Genomic DNA, 18186 nt, shown 5'->3' with positions numbered 1-18186 from the left:
TTTATGCAAATATATGCGTGACTGGACGGCCTTTATAGCTACACTACAAAGTTAATTCTACATGTTGAATGTTATTTGAAATAGTATATAGAGCATTAAAATAATTTTGTTCATGCCCAACACCCTTACCCTGTCAGAAGAATGGTCTCAGAAGATGACATGTCCTATTATTTTCTCAGGGAGCAGTAGCACGGCTTTTAAATTCAGAGATAAAAAAATCCCTCCATGAATTCAGAAATTTAGACAAAGATGCTCGCAGTAATGGAAACCTGCAGTTTGGTAGTTACATTATTATGAATAGGCTATGGAACATAAAATAACACATATAATAACCTCTTCTTTAAAAATTATTATTATTCAAAACAACACAGAGAAATCCTATCTCAAAAAACAAAAAAGTATTATTATTATTGTGTGTGTGTGTCCCTTTGTGTACCCGTGTGTGTGTTGAGTACAGGTAAAAGGATGCCATAGTACAAGAGTGGATATATGTACATAAAGTACAAACTACACTAGAAGACGACTTTTCGAATTTCCTCATGGTTTCTGGTGATTGACCTCAGGTTGTCAGGCTTGAATGACACTCTTAGAGACAAGCCATCTTGCCATACCATTAACTTTTTGAGAAATATAGTCTTAAACATGTATTATCACACTTGCCTATCTGGCAGCTTATAGTCACAGTAGGGATTGTGACTTTATTCTTCTTTGTTCTGTAACACACTGTTGCCATGGTTATGTGATTATACATATTCATGCCTCAGTTTTGAATTTCAGTGTTGTTGAGACTTCTCAACTAGCACCTGGGATAATACAGACTGTTGTATTTTGATTGTGGTAAACGTTTAATATGGGCAATAACTGTCTGTGTAAAGGTATGATATTCACCACTGGATGCTCTGCCTTCAGCTGGACTGGTTAATAGTCTTCAAAATATTTTGTTCAAATATTTCTTTCTTTATATTATATGTAGTTTTGGTTATGCCTTTCTATAACATGTATTTGATTGTCCTGTAAAGCAATTTTATTTATCTTTTTCCTGTATGTTGTCAATAGGGTCCTCTAAAGGAACAGAATTGATTGTGTGTGTGTGTGTGTGTGTGTGTACATAAAGGGGGTTTATTAGATTAGCTTATGAGATGCTGTCTGGGTAACTCAACAAAGGCAGTCTCGTGTGTGAAAGTCCAGCCGTGGATGAGTCCAAAGACTGGATGTCTCGGCATTCTCAATCTGGCACTGGAGTTCTGGAGGAGTCCTGGAGAGCTGCTGATCTTCAGTCTACATTAGAGTCCCAAGGAAATTGGTACTAAGACTGGTGAAGGAATGCCTCAGCAGCAGGATAGCTGAACTCACCAGTGAGAGTGAGGCCAGCAGGCAAACGGCAAACTTGTCCATGTCCTTTCACCTGGGTTGCCACCAGAAACTTATCATCATTTCTGCCACTATTGTAGCTGATGTTGTTAAGCTCTTCCTTACTAGATGCTCTGTGGTGTAAATACAGTAACTTTTATAAAGTATATTATGATAAGGATATGTATTTAAACTATTTATCACAAAACATTGGAGTGAATCAAAAATTTTGGAGATATTTTGAGGCATTTTGTATAATAATGTGTGTATATCATATCTTTATTTTAACATACATTCCATTTTCACCTGATAGGTTTATTTTATCAGGAAATTATGGGCATGTGTTTTCCAGTATATGATGGTTCACAGGAACGTGAATTTCTATATTTCATTACCCTGAAAACATTTATTTTGAGGGCTATCTGAATTGACAGAGGTGTCAGTTAGAGGTAATTTTTCAACATCCTTCCCTCCAGAGCTGAGCATTGTCAAATATGGTAAATGCTTTTTCAGTGTAGAATCAGTTTTAATACACAAAAGTAGAGGACTAGGGTCAATTGTAAAGACTGATGAATAAGAACATAGAAGCTAAATATTTTTTATAATCAGCAATTAGTATATAATGTATTCCTATAATATGATGATTAGAATTATTCACAGAGATATTTGTGTAGATTTGAAAAGATGTTAATGACTAAAACTGTTTCCATGTGTTGGGTGACTTAGTTCTCCTGACCTGCCATTTTGAACTCTTTCAAAATTTGAACTCTAGACTTTCCTATGATTTTATTAATGGCCAAATGGAGATAAGTGCAAATTTTTGGTACATTAATGATGTAAGATGGTGGGGTTTCCAGCTCTTAAAATATTAAATGTTTTAATACATAGTGTTGTTACACCCAGTGTTCTGTGACTGTTTAATTAAAATAGGTATTCCATTCACTATGATCATCCAACTGGGAAATTCTGAACAATGCTAATTTCACTTTAGGAGTGTTCAATGAGTGTGTACTTAGGCCTACATAGTCATAATTTTTTTTCCACTGGAGTCTGCATGAAATGAAAAATGTTGCTTTTGGGCTAAGCAGGAGTATGTCACAGAAAAGCAGTGGCTTTAGAATTTGGAACTCAAGACTTTCATGAGTCTGGTTCAGTCTAAGATGGCAGAACTTGTTTATTTTGCCAATAACTTGACTTGCCTGAGTATTTATACCACATGCCTTATGTTTATCAAATCGTTCACCAACAGCACAGATGTGCCCCCATGGGTAGACTCAAAGAGAGACAGTGATGAAAGGTATTCAAGCTGCTCTCCCTTAGGTGAAAAGGGTCAAGGTAGAAACAGATGTGGCCTTTGTGTGACACTGTTGACCTGTGCCTATCATTCAGCTATGGAGTTATAAGCTACCATAGGTGAGGGTCCATCATCTGTGAAAATGTATGGATTTCTACCAGTTTACATAAACTGTATACATTACCCACTTCATGCCCATGGTACAAACCCCAGGGCAGATATTGCTACATGAATATCAGATTTCTAGTTATTATGTGGAAAGCACAAAGAATCTATGGTTTTAGTTAGTTCATAGATACTGAGGGTTTGGGCATACATATTCTGTGATTCCTACATTGGTTTCCAACCCTGCCATAAAGTCAGTTAAAACTGGACATATCTTTTAGTGATATTTGTGAAGTGTTGAGACTGGATGAGCTGCACACATGGGATGTGATGTATAAGAACTCAGAATAGCATTCCATATCAATGTTTTATATCATCCTAGTGAAAACTTTTGATATGGAGTGGCCAAAGGGGCCAGATCCTCATTCTAACCCACTACACTGTGGGTTCACTAATCTGAATCTGGGCAGTCACACATGAAAACAAATTCTTGGCGTATCAAAGGAAGATCATAACAACTACATTATGGATAGTTATCACTTAGAAAATATATTAATGTCAGCATCTTCTACTGTTCAGTAATCTTATTGTGTATCAAAGGATAAGTATATAAATATAATTATATCTTGTGCCTGCAAAGAAATATATTTCTCTAGCACAGTCTGCAGACTATTGAGTTTAAATTCTCATTTTCTTAATGAAAAATGCAAATTCTGTGTATTTCAGTTTGTAGGTATTGACATGGGTTTGAGAGATTCCTAGAAAGGAGTGTCAATATTCTTTGGCTTTAGAGTGGCCTGAAGACATGGTAGAGCACCTGTAAAACACAAAGATCCATTTTAGTGGTCACTCAGTCAAACGTGAATTATTGCACATTGTCTTAGATTCTCATTACTTAGAGAGACCAAAATTATTGTTCATTTTTTCTCTTCTTGTATTTTCCCACTTTCCCTTTTCTATTGAAGTGGAGGGTTCAGCAGTGGTCCAGTCATGAGTATTAATGAATTACATCCATTATGCTCAAACATATGGACTAAATCCATAGATCATTGCCCATATAAAGGAAAAAATTTTGGCAATCACAAATTGCAGTTTTAACTGGGTATTTTTTTTGTGTGTGTGTTCTAGTTATACCGGAGGACAGCCAGTTGCCAGCCCCACAAGAAGAGTTGGCAACATCATCGAAGGTAAGATAGGCATCACATTTTTTATGGTAGAAAGGCTATTTTCATGATCCCTTAATTTTTGATAGATAGCATATTTGATTAACGAAAGAACATTGTACTATATGTATTAAGCTGTTTAATTAGGAAGTGAATGAAAAGGAATTGTACCAAGTCATCCCTGACTCAAATGCCACTGTTGGGTGTGTTTTAGGAGGCCTTCTCTTCTTGAATAAATGTTCCTTTTTATATTTAACATGTTTAATTTTTACTCAAAAGGTAATAGATGGAGTTGTAGCAATGGTTTGGTGGTTAAGAGCACTTGCCGTTCTTCCAAAGGACTCAGGTTCGATTCCAAGCATTCACATGGTGGCTCACAAGCATCTGTAACTCCAGACCCAGAGAGTCTGACACCCTTTTCTGGCCTCCATGGACTCCTGCACACCTGTGGTGCACATCCATATACTTAATCACACATAACACAAATAAATATTTTCAAAGGTATCTGACTTATCGTTTATGAAGATTTGTATTTTCTGTAAGTATTGTCTTCAGTTTCTTTTGCAGGGTTCTATGTTTTAGATAGTGTAAGTAGGGTTTTGAAGATTCATTGTGACAGAAGCTTCCTGTGTCAATTATAGTAACAGGGAAGTTGTCAAACCATGAAAGTTAGTGTAGATAATTAGATTATGGAGGCACTTCTCAAAGGGACTTATAGGATCAGGCTGTTCAAACTTTCTCATTCATGTGACAGTATAGCCTCCAGAACACTTAGTAGAATGATAGGGAGACCTGATTTAGATTGAGTCAGCAAAAGTGTAAAAAATACGTCTCTTTCACAACATATCCAAGAACAGGTGCTTTGTGACAGCATCATATGACAGTCTAAAATAGAATGATTTTCTTGACTATTCTTCCTCATCTTGCTGCAGAACAATGGTCTTGTTCCTTGTAAAGATTTGTTACTTGTATTTTAATAAAATGCTGATTGGCCAGTAGCCAGGCAGCAAGTATAGGTGGGGCAACCAGACAGAAAGTAGAGGTGGTGATTAGAACAAGAGAATTCTGGAAAGAGGAAAGAGTCAGTCTGCAGTTGTCACCCAGATACAGAGAAAGCAAGATGAGAATGCCTCACTGATAAAAGGTACCAAGCCACGTGGCTGACACAGACAAGAATTATGGGTTAATGTAGGATGTAAGAGTTAATAAGAAGCCTCAGCTAATAGGCCAACCAGTTTTGAATTAATATAGACCTCTTTGTGTTTCTTTGCAATCATACAGCTGTGGGACCAGGTGGGACACTGTCAACACATGGTGCCCAGCCTGGGCTTGAACCCACGACCCTGATATTAAGAGTCTCATGTTCTATCGACTGAGCTAGCTGGGCAGTGTTGGTGCATTCCTTTAATCCCAGCACTTGGGAATAGATTGGTACTGCCAGGAGCAATCATGTCTCACATCAGCAGAATCCTAAATTGTTTAAATACCATGTTCTACAGATCTTTGAAGTGGTTGAAGGTTACCTATCTATGCAGAATACAATCTTTATGTATCTAAAGAACCTAATTAGGCTGACTAAAAGTATAACAAACATGAATGACTATTGACCTATAATACTTAATACCTATATAACTTAAAAATTAAGACTTCATATCAGAATATTAAACAATCTTTAAAACAACTGTGCAGCAAAGGAGGACATTACCAGTAAACTAAGTACTATGAGAAAAAAATGCGGAAATAGAACTCATCTTATTCTGTACCTAAGAGTATTTCTTCTCTCTAAATTGTAGGTGGTGCCAAAGAAGAAATCATATCGTATGTATTGTGAAGCCACTTTTTTAAAACACATTTTAGATTAGAGTTGTATAAGTGCTGCCTGTCTTCTGTCAGGTGCACCACTACAGTTTCTGTCACCTGCTGAGAGTGACGCTTGAGAGTGACACTTTTTCTTTTTAGTTAAAGAAAAAGAAGTGGACATGCACATGTGTGTGAATATAGGCCAAGATCAATACTGTTTACATAAACTTGGGGTTTAGTATCAGTGCTATGAGATGAAATTCCACTTACTACCATACCAAGGTACCATTAGTCACTGTATTAGAGTTCCAGCCCCTAGGTGTACCCTGAACAAATCACATCTCCAGAGATACAAAATAACAGCAACAATAAAACCCATCTTAGCATCCATGTGCCTGGGTTTCCACAAGTGTGAAAGACAGAGAAAGTCCACATGTGTTGGGAAAATAGCTCACTTGGTAAAGTGCCTACCTTTAATAAGGAGGTCCTCTGTTTGATCTGTAGCACCACATAAATCTGAGTGGTAGCGCACAAATCTATAAGGAGACCATGTTTATTCTCACTCTGTGACAGTTTCTGGTCGTCCTGGGCTGTACAAGGAGGCCGTGGCTGACGACAACAACAAATCGGAACCAAACACAATAAGTGGGAAAGAGCTGACCTTCCGCTAGTGAGCACAGTGATTCTAATGATGGAAGTTACAGCAGAGGAAAACACACTGCATATGTGTCGTGGTTGAATTTCTTCTAGAAATAGACTCCAGGAGGAACTGGTGAAGTGCTTAGCTCATTATCAGGAGCTCAAAGCCCCACACAGTTTAGGGCCCATGTCTCCTCAAAAACAAAACAAAACAACAACAACAACAAAAATCAATACTGTTATAAATCTCGTCTCATTCTTTTAGCGAGCCACATGTGAAGATGCATGGACTCTGGACTCTGCTCTAAAGGCATTTGCTCTTACTCATGGTCAGTCTCCATGCTGACTGGTGAGAACGTAGGGAGCCTATCCAGTCAGTGTACAGAAACGGTCAGCACTGAAGTGTGACTGCGGGTCACACCATGCAGTCTGTATGTTCAGCCATTTGCTAAGGAGAGTTTTACTTCAGAGGAAGCAGGACTGTGTGACCTGCCTCCGGATAACCAGTGAGTGGAAACAAAATCTGTACAGAAAAACCTGAATTTCATTGAGGAAGGAGTGAGTAGACCAGGCACATACTCAGGGGTAGCGCAGCCACTGCCCCCCCTCACAGACAGGCCTGGTCTGACTATAGAGGCTGTTGCCAGAGTGACTGTCACTGAGGAAGTGGAGTCCACACACTCAGTCCTTACTCACAGCATCTAGGCATCTGGTCCTGTCAGTTTATGTTGAGGGTTTTATTCAGAGTTTATCAGTTGAAAGATGGTTTTGTTTTCCTTCCCACCATCAAGTGACAACTGGGTTAGTGTGACCTGGCCTCTGAGTCACTGTGGTAGACAGAAGTGGTCCCATGTCCGTGTCCTCAGCTGTTAGAAACTACAGGGAGGCATCGTGAAGATAGAGGCAGAGGGAGATGCACATTGCACCTTTGAGGACTCTGAATGACTTTTTACAAACTCTTATTTTGTGTCAGGGATTCAAAGTAGAACATTCATCTCTATTTTTTGTTCTGTCAGGCACTTTGGTCACAATGGCATAAAATTAAATACTCCAGTAGCCTCGGGTGAAATATAGGCGGTAAAATTTTCTCCTGCTCTGGCCCACTGAAAGTGATATTATATGTTCTCCATGACCTGTAAAACTGTGTGCTACAAATCACAATTCCAGAGAACCTAGATAACAATGAGGACCCTAAGAGAGTCATGCATAGATCTAATCTACATAGGAAGTGAAAACAGACAAGATCTCCTGAGTAAATAGGGAGCATGAGGACCTTGGGAAGGGGTTGAAGGGGAGGGGAGAGACAGGGAGGGGAGCAGAGAAAATGTAGAGTACAATAAAAATGAATAAAATAAAAAAAATATCATGCTGTGTAAAGAATGAAAAGTAAACAATCACTGCCCCATTGCCCTAAAGTCATGCAAACACCCTCTCTGAATGTAGCCTCACTTATCTAGCTGGTGTTTTGATTATTTTTATTTCTTGCATTTAACAAATGTCAGAGCTGAAGAGATGGTTCAGTGGGTAAGACTTCTGACTGCTCTTCTAGAGGACCTGGATATAATTCCCAGCTCCCACATGGCAGCTCATAGCTGTCTGTAGTTCCAGTTCCGGGGCATCTGATAGCTTCATACCAATGCATATAAAGTAAATTTAGATAAATTATATAAAAGCAAAAACCACATGTCATGAATCTCTGAAGTGTCACTGCTTTTAATTAAGCCTTTGTTGTTAATTATTTTCACACTCGTAAGGTTCATGAAGGGGTCCTAATTAATTTTCATTGTCCCAGTGTAAAGGGTGGAGAAACAAGGGATTGTACAAATTTCACACTGCTTTTCTGTGGGTATTGTGCTATACTGTAGCACGATTAACAAAAATCCAGAGACAGAAATTGGGGTACAACCTGAAGATCAGAAAAGCAAAACAGCCACCACTGGCTCTTACCTCGGCTTCAGTCTGAAAAGGTGATCCTGCTTCCAGGAATCTCAGAATGAGACTGTCTGAGAGCTGTCTCTTCTTGTCTTACATTCCCGTTTAGTGCTGGGATTAAAGGTGTGCACCACTACTGCCTGGTTTCTATGGCAAACTAGTGTTGCTGCTGTGATTAAAGGTGTGTGTCCCAGTGGGGCTGTTTTACTCTCTGATCTCCAGGGGAGCTTTATTTATTAAAATACAAACGAAATATCACTTCATTATGTTCATGAGAGATATTACCCATCTTGACCAGGTAATGCCTGCATACACTGATCTCCATGATGTTCCAGAGGCGAACAATGAGATAAAGAATTTTAAGTATTTAAACTCAGAGCGATGACACATTGTCTTCTGCTTTGTTTGTTTGTTTGTCCTTAAGACTGAACTCTTTCTGTTGGGTTTTCATTCCTTTTTCAGGTAAGACCAAAAGAAATCTGAGGCACTGTAAGCCCTCCCATAGCAGTGGGAGATCCGCAGCAGAGCCTCGTGGAGACGCAGGAAGCTCCAGCAGTTCTGCTGAAGGTAGCGTGGGAAGTCAGTAACCGTGAGCTCTTCACAGCTCTTGTAATTGCTGCTGTGTTCCACATGGAAGAAACAACCATGCCTAGTGCATTTGCTAACGTGGTTAGGAACACTCATGGAGGGGAAGCTGGCGGTGTGAAGGCACTGGTAGGAGAATGCCACATATTTGAGCAAACCAAGATCCCTCATTCCTGTTCTTTTGGAGGTAACTCTTTGTGTCAGGGATCGCAAATTAGTGTATCCATCCCCATCTTTTTTTTTTCTGTCAAGAAATTTGCTCACATTGCATAAAAGTAGTAACTAATACAGTATCTGCAGGTTCAAAGTAAGAGGGATAGATTGCCCTGTCCCTGAAGATGGTATCACGTGTTTCCCATGAACGTAAAACACCTTGGTTGGGTAAAGTTAAGAAGGAACAACCATTGTCCCCTATCCTGAGACACACAGACCACCAGTGGCTCTAACTCCTGCTGTCTAGCTGCTGCTTCTGGCTCTTACCAAACACTATAAACACTTTTAAAGGACAAGTGCTTCTTAAAAAGAAGTTTTCTATTATTTGTTCCTGTAGATTCATCAGGCATATTGTGAGTCCTTAGGAACCTTAGTGTCACAGTGCCAAGAATGGTTACAAATTTCACTGGATTCATGTAGCTTTTGCAATGACATGGATGCTGTCCGTCTGTAGCCTCAGTCAGTTTCTCTTCTGTCAATACTGCCACATCCACGTGAATTGAGACCTTTCCTACACTGACCGTGTCACACCTGCCGGTACTTTACAGTGATGTCTGTGATCGTCCAGAAAATAGCATCCTGAATCAAATGAATGTGCTTAGGATTAATAATACCCAAGCAAAAGGAATAACTCAACTGCTCCTAGGCCTTCCGATTAGATCTGACCAGGAATGCCATTACCTACATGAGATAAATGTTAAAACACAGAACAACAATTAGTTTGCCTCTTCTGCTTGCTGTCCTACTGACCCCTTTTGTGGTGAATGCATTTCAGTTGCTCCTGTGGAAAAACCAGCGGGTTTTATTAACACTGAATCGTATAAGGACAGCAGAATCTCAGAAATGGGGACCGTGCGTTTAGTGGAGAAATCCTGCGGCTCTGCTGTTGGTAATGACAATTCAATAATTGCTTTGTTCCCGACAGTAGTTGTAGATTATGTTGCCTTTTCCTTATAAAAAGAATGAAGATTTCTTACACTGTTCTTTTGATATGTGAAATATTCATCTCCCTAGTTCATCAGTAGAACTGCAGCCACAGAATGTAAAAACACACTTAAACTTCTACTGTGGTTCTCGGCAAATGATGTGAGCCAAAGAAAAACTGAGGTTATTCTTGTGTGAGGCAGTTCGGCTTCACCACTGTAGTCACCCTCTCCACTCTCTTCCTTCCAGGTCTCTACAGTTTGGAGGAGAACAGTGTTGAGAATGAAATGAGTAAGGAGAACAACCTTCAAAGTGATGATCTTGGTAGCGGTAGGTAATGGCATTCCTGGTCACATCCAATTCTCCACTGACTCTTCCAGATACCAACGAAATGGATGCTGACGACATCGCAGATGAGCTGGGTGAGGAGAACAGCCTTCAAAGCGATGGTCTCTGTGGTGCTAGGTCATTCCTGGTCACATCCATCTCCCCACTATCTTCCTTCCAGATGCTGATGATCTTGAAGAAGATGACTCTGGGAGTGGCATGGAGAGTGAGGACATCCGTCCGAGTGATCAAGGTTATGGCAGTGGTAGGTAACGGCATTCCTGACCAGATCTAATGGGAGGGTCGAGGAGCGGTTGGGCTATTCCTTTTCTTTGGATATCTATGAGAGAATGTTAGTTTGAAGGGTCTTCCTACAGGTCAAAAAGCAACGATGAAACTCTATTATTTAATTGTTGCATTCTGTTGTTGTTCTCATTGTTATGCCCAAATAACTAACAAAGCATTTTACTTGAGAAAGAATTTTTTGTGGTTTATGATTAAAGAGATGATTCCATTATTGTGGAGAAGACATGGCAGCTGACAGGGAAGGTGTCTTAGCCAGGGCAGGCAGCCAGTTGGTCACATTGAATCCTCCCTCAGGAGGCATTGAGTTAACAGCTGGGCTCCAAGGCCTAAGTGTTTTCCTCAGTGACGTACTTCCTCCAGGGAAGATCCACCTCCTGATGGAGCCCAAATCTTTTCAAGCAACACCACCAGCTGGGGACCAAGGACTCAACCAGATGAAGCAATGGGGGGTGTTCACCACTCAAACCATGCACACAGTGGGCTGTAAGGCCTTGTAGAGACTGATCATCTCAGGTCACATAATCTGGACTCTAGGTAGAAAAACAGGGACCCAGTTTCTTATTCTTTCACTCTTTGTAACCATTCTTCAGAAAAAGATAATATACTCCAAGGACAAAGAAATGACCATTTCACCTGGTCCAGCGTCTAATGTAGGTTGTCCTCATCTAGAGAGTGAAAGATATTCCTTTCCTGTGTCGTCCTCCTCCTCATGCTTCCTTCAGCTGTTCCTGTGTCCTCCCCCCGTCACACTGTTCTTGTCTGCTTTCTGTTCTCTGATAAACACAGTAACTAAAGGTCCTTGGGGGAAGAAAGGATTTGTTTCATCTTAACGTTGTAATCCATCATGGAGAGAAGCTAAGGCAGAAACCTGGAAGCAGGAAAGTAGAGACCACGGAGGATCTCTTACTGACTTGATCTCTCTGGCTTGCTAAGCTACATTTAATACATACCTCAGGCCATGCTGTGTAAGAATGGCACCACCCACAGTTGGCACGGCACTTCTGTCTCAGTTAGCAATCAAGAATATGGCCGATATTAATTTCCACAGGCTAATCTGATAGAGACACTCCTCCAGTTTAGGTCCCTCTTTCCAGGTGTGTGAAGTTGACAGTGGAGATTGGCCATCACACATAACCCCTTATCAACTCAACATGCAAACACATTGCTGTTAAATTCATAATCATAACCTTTCCTTTATTGTTTGCCCTCAAGATCTCTTCTTAATATCGTAACATAAAATACTGTACAGTTGTAAAAGTCCCATAGCCCTGAAATAATTGCAGTCATTAAAATCCAAGCTCTCTTTAAAAATCCAATTCTCTTAACCATAGGCTCTAGTCAAGTATAAAGAAGTTATAGACCTCCTTTTCTTCAGAAGGAAGAATCAGGCACAGAGACAATGAAAACACAATTGAAATCCCATGGTTTAAGGCACTCAGTGCCCAGTATCTGTGACTTACTCAGATCCCATGTATTGGGCACGTCCTGCTTCTCTGGTTCCAGCAGCAGCAGCAGCAGCAGCAGCAGCAGCAGCAGCAGCAGCAGCAGCAGCAGCACACACACCGTGTCCTGTAGACTCATGCCAGTTGCAGTTCACACCTGCTGATAACCCTAGAGTTTCTGCTGCTGTGTAAAACGTCACACCTCACACCTGCGCTGTCTGCTTTCAGCACAGTTTTCCAAACCTTGACAAACCAATGGTAGGAGAAACCCAAGAGCATAAGAGTCAGAGCAGGAAGCTGAGAAATCAAATAGCCAACCAATGCAGTAAGTAGAGCGGGGACAGAGAGAGGGAGATGCTATACACTATTAACACTGCTCCTGGTGATGCACCTTGGTCAACAAGACTTCTACGTTCCATTACCTCTTCCAAACACCATCACCTACTGGGGTCCCGAACAAAACATGAGAGTTGGTGTACATTTCCTATTGAAACCACAATATTATTGTCTGGCCCCTTAGACATGTGACCAAGTGACATTAAACAAAGCTTAAAAATCCTGTGACTCAACCAATGATATTGTGGTACTCCATCATCTATAATGGTAGTTGTACATTTTACTGTGTCTCCTCTGTGAATAAAATGAAGATGTCTACCAAACTTTTTTTTTTATGAGAAAGTAGTTTTATTAAATTATAAAAGTTTCCATTTCCGCCCCTCTTCCCAACACCCTCCCACTCCCCCCACTCCCTCTCCTCCTCCCTCTCCATCCCTAAGAGCAGTCAGGGTTTCCTGCCCTGTGGGAAGTTCAAGTTCCTCCCCCCTCCCTCCAGGTACAGGAAGGTGAGTATCCAAACAGACTGGATCCCCAAACTCCAGTATATGCAGAGGAAACAAGTCCCAGTGTCATTGTCAATGGCTTTTCAGAAAGACTCCGGGCCAGCCACATTCAGAGAATCCGGCCACCTTCAGAGAATCTGATTGGATGATCACGTCCTCGTTCAGTCCCAGTCCAACTGGCCTTGGTGAATTCTCATTAGATCAGTCCCCTTGTATCAGTGGGTGATTGCACCCCTCGCAGTCCTGTTTTCCTTTTTCATTTTCTTCTTCCTTCTGCTCCTGATTTGGACCTTAGGGGGCTCAGTCCAGTGCTCCAATGTGGGTCTCCGTCTGTATTGCCATCCATAGTCGGATGAAGGTTCCCTCTGGTCTTGCCTTCTTTGCTCATGTTTTCTTTCCTTCTGCTTCTTGTTTGGGCCTAGGGAGTTAAGTCCAGTGTTCCAATGTGTGTCTCTGTCTCTACCTCCATCCATCGCCAGAAGAAGGTTCTATGGTGATAAGCAAAATATTCATCAGTATGGTTATGGGCCAAGGCCGGTTCAGGCACCCTCTTCTCTGTCCAGAGAACAATCTGGGGATCTCTCCTTGGACCTGGGATCCCATTTATAGTCAAGTCTCTTGTAAACCCTAAAATGACTCCCTTAGTTGAAATATATTCTTCCCTGATCCCATATCCATCCTTCCTCCCTCCCCCCACCATCCCAGTCCACCAAGCTGTCCCCATTCCTCCCCTACTCCCTTCTCTCTAACCCTCTCCCCTTCCAACAACCCCCCCCAACCCTCCTCCATGTACCCGAGGTTACCTGGGACTCTTGTCTATTTCCAATCTCCAGGAGGATAGCTACATGATTTTCATCAGGTTCACCTTCTTATTTAGCTTCTCTAGGATCACGAATAATAGGCTCAAAGACCTTTAATTATGGTTAGAATCCACTTATGAGTGAATACATACCATATTCCTCCTTTTGGGTCTGGCTTACCTCACTCAGTAAAGCCTTTTCTATGTCCATCCATTTGCATGCAAAATTCAAGATGTCATTGTTATTTATCGCTGAGTAAAACTCTAATGTATATATGTTCCACACCTTTTTTAACCATTCTTCTATTGAGGGGCACCTAGGTTGTTTCCAGGTTCTGGCTATTACAAATAGTGCTGCTATGAACATAGTTGAACAAATGCTATGAACATAGTTGAACAAAGGGCATCTCTTGATTAATTTGGATAGGGGTTTGTCAATCTTGTTGATTTTCTCCAAGAACCAGATTTTGATTCATTGATTCTTTGGATTGTTTTCTGTGTTTCTATTTTGTTGATTTCAGCCCTCAGTTTGATTATTTCCAGTCTTCTAGACCTCCTGGGTGAATCAGCTTCTTTTTTTTTCTAGAGCTTTCAAGTGTGCTGCTAAGTCTCCAATGTGTGCTTTCTCTGTTTTCTTTAATTGGGAACTTAGTGCTATGAACTTTCCTCTTAGCACTGCTTTCATAGTGTCCCATAGGTTTGAGTATGTTGTGTCTTTATTTTCATTAAATTCAAGGAAGACTTTAATTTCTTTCTTTATTTCTTCCTTGACCCAGGGGTGATTCAGTAGTTGACTGTTCAACTTCCATGAGTTTGTTGGCTTCCTGTGGGTAGCACTGTTGTTGAATTCTAACTTTAATCCATGGTGGCCTGACAAGACACAGGTGGTTACTAATATTTTTTTGTATCTGTGGAAGTTTGCTTTGTTACTGAGTATGTGATCAATTTTCGAGAAGGTTCCATGAGCTGCAAAGAAGAAGGTATATTCTTTCCTATTTGGGTGGAATGTTCTTTAGATGTCTGTTAAGTCCATTTGATTCAATACCTCCAATAATTCTCTTATTTCTCTGTTAGGTTTCTGTCTGATTGACCTGTCTATTGGTGAGAGAGGAGTGTTGAAGTCTCCTACTATTAGTGTCGGTGGTTTGATGACTGCCTTGAGTTCTAGAAGTGTTTCTTTTACATAAGTAGGAGGCTTTATATTAGGGGCATAGATATTCAGGATTGAGACTTCCTCCTGATGAATTGTTCCTGTTATGAGTATAAAATGTCCGTCTCCATCTCTTCTGATTGATTTTAGTTTGAAGTCAATTTTGATGGAAATTAGAATGGCCACACCAGCTTGTTTCTTAGGTCCGTTTGCTTGAAAAACCTTTTCCCAACCCTTTACTCTGAGTAGATGTCTGTCTTTGTGGTTGAGGTGTGTTTCTTGTAAACAGCAGAAGGTTGGATCCTGTTTTCGTATCCAATCTCTTAGTCTGTGCCTTTTTATAGGTGAATTGAGTTCATTAATATTAAGTGATATTAATGACCAGTGGTTGTTGACTCCAGTTATTATTATTTTTTGTTTGTTTGTTTAATAGAGTTTGTATGTGTCCCTTCTTTGAGTTATGCTCGTGAAGGGTCACTAGATGTCTGAGTTATTGTAGGCAGTGTTGGCAATGTTGGATTCCTTGGGATGCGATTTTCCTTCTATTACTTTCTGTAAGGCTGGGTTTGTGGCTACGAATTGTTTAAATTTGTTCTTATCCTGGAATATTTTGTTTTCTCCATTGATAGTGAATGATAGCTTGGCTGGGTATAGTAGTCTGGGCTTGCATCCATGGTCTCTTAGTTTCTGCAGTACCTCTATCCAGGACCTTCTGGCTTTCATGGTTTCCATAGAGAAGTCCGGTGTAAGTCTGATAGGTTTACCTTTATAAGTTACTTGACCTTTTTCCTTTGCAGCTCTTAGTATTCTTTCTTTAATCTGTATGTTTTGTGTTTTGATTATTATATGGCGAAGGGATTTTTTTTTTGATCAAGTCTATTCGGTGTTCTGTATGCTTCTTGAACTTTCATAGGAATATCATTCTTTAGGTTGGGAAAGTTTTCTTCTATCATTTTGTTGAATATATTTTCTGGGCCTTTGATCTGCAATTCTTCTCCTTCTTCAATCCCTATTTTAGATTGTTGGAGGAGTTCTTGCCTTGGCGTCTGCCCATCTCTTCCTTCAAATGCTCTCTATTGGATCTTCTGGTACCGGGTCAGGTTCCCTTGTAGGGCAGGGACTTCACTGACAGAAGGCCTACCTTTCCTCAGGCAGCCTATTGAAACACAGGCACTCCCTCCTGCCGGGTTGCACTCACAGCCCAGGCCCAGCGTGCAAGGGAGCTGCTCTGGGGAGATCTTATGACCCCAGGGGGAAGGGGGGAATAGAGGAAGGTGTACCTGGATGAAGGCTGGGATGGGATTCGGGAGAGCTCCGCAGTGTGGAGCCACCACTGCAGGGTGACCAGGAAGTTGAGGGGGGTGGGGAAAGTTTGAATTCCTCCTAGCCAAAGCCCTCGGGCCAGGAGCAAACTCACCCCTCCTCCAATGGATGTCTGCTAGAAGTTTACTGCCTCTTGCTGACCTGAATGTGGCTGAGCTGACATAGGGCCTGCCTGTCCTCAGGCAGGCTATCAAAGCACAGGAACTACCCCTACCGGGCTGCGCCCACAGCCCAGGCCCAGTGTGCAAGGGAGCTGCTCTGGGGAGATCTTGTGGCCCCAGGGGAAAGGGGGGGAAGAGAGCGCTACCAAACTTTTTAAAAAATATGTGAAGTGTTAATTTCCCTAACTCATGAGAGGAAGTGTAAACATGAGACTTAAAAACACATTTAAATTCCTCTTGTGGCCCTCACTGAATGGTGTGACTGAAAGGAAAGCCGAGATTGTTATTTTGTGATTTGTGTTTAACTTACTACCGGTACCAATATTTAATTCACTCTCTCCACTTACTTTCTTCCAGAAACTTATGAGACAGAGGATATCGACAGTATGACCGATACGTCTAGTGACAGCCTAGAAAGTGAACACTCTATTGATGGTAGGTAACAGCATTCCTGGTCATGTCCAATGAGATGGTCTAGGAGCAGCCATGCTATTCCTTCTCCTTGGATGGCAGAGAAAGTCAATTGAAGGGTCTTCCTAATAGGCAGAAGCAATGATAAGACTCTATTAGTGGATCATTGTTCAGCTGTACTTCTCGATGTTAGGACCAAGTATTTTATTTTTGTTCTTTCCTATTCTTTCACTCTTTGTAACCCTTTTCCTTCAGGGGAAGATCATGTCCTCCTTAGACAAAAAAAAAAAAAAAATGACCATGCCATTTGGTCCAGAGTTTCATGTAGGTTTTATGTCATCCAGTGGTCAGAACACAGATGCTTCCTTTTCTGTGTTGTCATTCTGCTGGTGCTGTCATTAATTAATATTTTAATTATTTTCTGCTTCCTCTATTTTGTCAAGGGCACATATTATAATTTGCTTTCCATTGGCCTGACAAACATATTGACCAAAAGCAAGTTGGGGAGGAAAGGACTTATTTCATCTTTCAGGTTATAGCCTACCATCAAGGGAAGAAAAGGCAGGAACTCACAGTAGCAACCTGGAGCCAGAAAGCTAAGCAGAGAGCATGAAGGAATGTTGCTTACTGATTTGTTCTCTCTGGTTTGCTCAGTTATTTTTCTTAGACAGTACAGCCCCACCTGCCTGAGGATTAGCACAGCACAGAGTGGTCTGGGGCCTCCTATATCAATTAGCAATTAAAAGATATTCCCACAGTCATTCTTATGGGACAGTCTGATGGAACCAATTCCCCAATGTAGATTCCCTTCTAAGTGTGTGAAGTTGACTGTGAAGATTAGACAGCACAAGTCACCTCTTGTCAACATGACACATAAGCAGGCCACTGTCAAATCATGACCTTTCCTGCTTTTCTCCAAGAGCTCTTGTTGATATAACATTAAATAGTATGCAGTGTTAAAAGTCCTGCAGTCTTTAAATAATGCCAACAATTTAAAAGTCCAATTTATCTTTAAAAATCTAGACTCTTATCTGTAGGTTCACGCTAAAAAAAAAGGAACATGTTTTATATGGTCTTTGTTCAAAGAAGTAAAAAGGTTATAGAGATAGGAAAGAAAAACAAACCTAAAATAGTACAAGCAGCTCATTGTCCAACACCTAGGAATCACTCATCATTTTCTGGACTCAAAGGCTTGCAGAGTTGCAATTCTGAGACAGCCCCACACAGCATACATGCCCTGGCTTGGAGGCTCATGCCAGCTCCACTCCAAACTCACTGCTTCCCACATCCTGCCACCTGCAATTGCTGAGGTCTCCCAGTAACCGAGCCTGGAATTCACCAATGGCGTTGCCTAGTCTCTCTCTAGGGACTCTGGTACTTCCACATGGTGTCAAGCCTCACCTTGACAAGTTTCTTTCCACAG

At 41.0% G+C, this 18186-nt stretch overlaps 1 protein-coding gene across 2 annotated transcripts in view; it reads left to right on the top strand.

The window, feature by feature from the left end:
- Positions 1–761: 761 nt before the first annotated feature.
- Positions 762–18186, top strand: part of LOC146894692 (uncharacterized) — a 55010-nt gene continuing 37585 nt past the window's right edge. For both annotated transcript variants that reach the window (XM_087905679.1, XM_087905678.1), the window contains exons 1-9: positions 762–875; positions 3878–3936; positions 5706–5730; positions 8746–8850; positions 9857–9970; positions 10255–10296; positions 10386–10427; positions 10514–10597; positions 16710–16787. In XM_087905679.1, coding sequence (XP_087761805.1) covers positions 851–875; positions 3878–3936; positions 5706–5730; positions 8746–8850; positions 9857–9970; positions 10255–10296; positions 10386–10427; positions 10514–10597; positions 16710–16787 — 574 coding nt within the window. In that variant the 5' untranslated portion in view covers positions 762–850. The remainder of the gene's footprint in view (positions 876–3877; positions 3937–5705; positions 5731–8745; positions 8851–9856; positions 9971–10254; positions 10297–10385; positions 10428–10513; positions 10598–16709; positions 16788–18186) is intronic.

This window comes from Myodes glareolus, chromosome 4 (genome assembly GCF_982192425.1).
Source record: "Myodes glareolus chromosome 4, mMyoGla1.1, whole genome shotgun sequence".
NCBI classification, from domain to species: domain Eukaryota; kingdom Metazoa; phylum Chordata; class Mammalia; order Rodentia; family Cricetidae; genus Myodes; species Myodes glareolus.
This window is presented reverse-complemented; position numbering and strand designations above follow the sequence as displayed.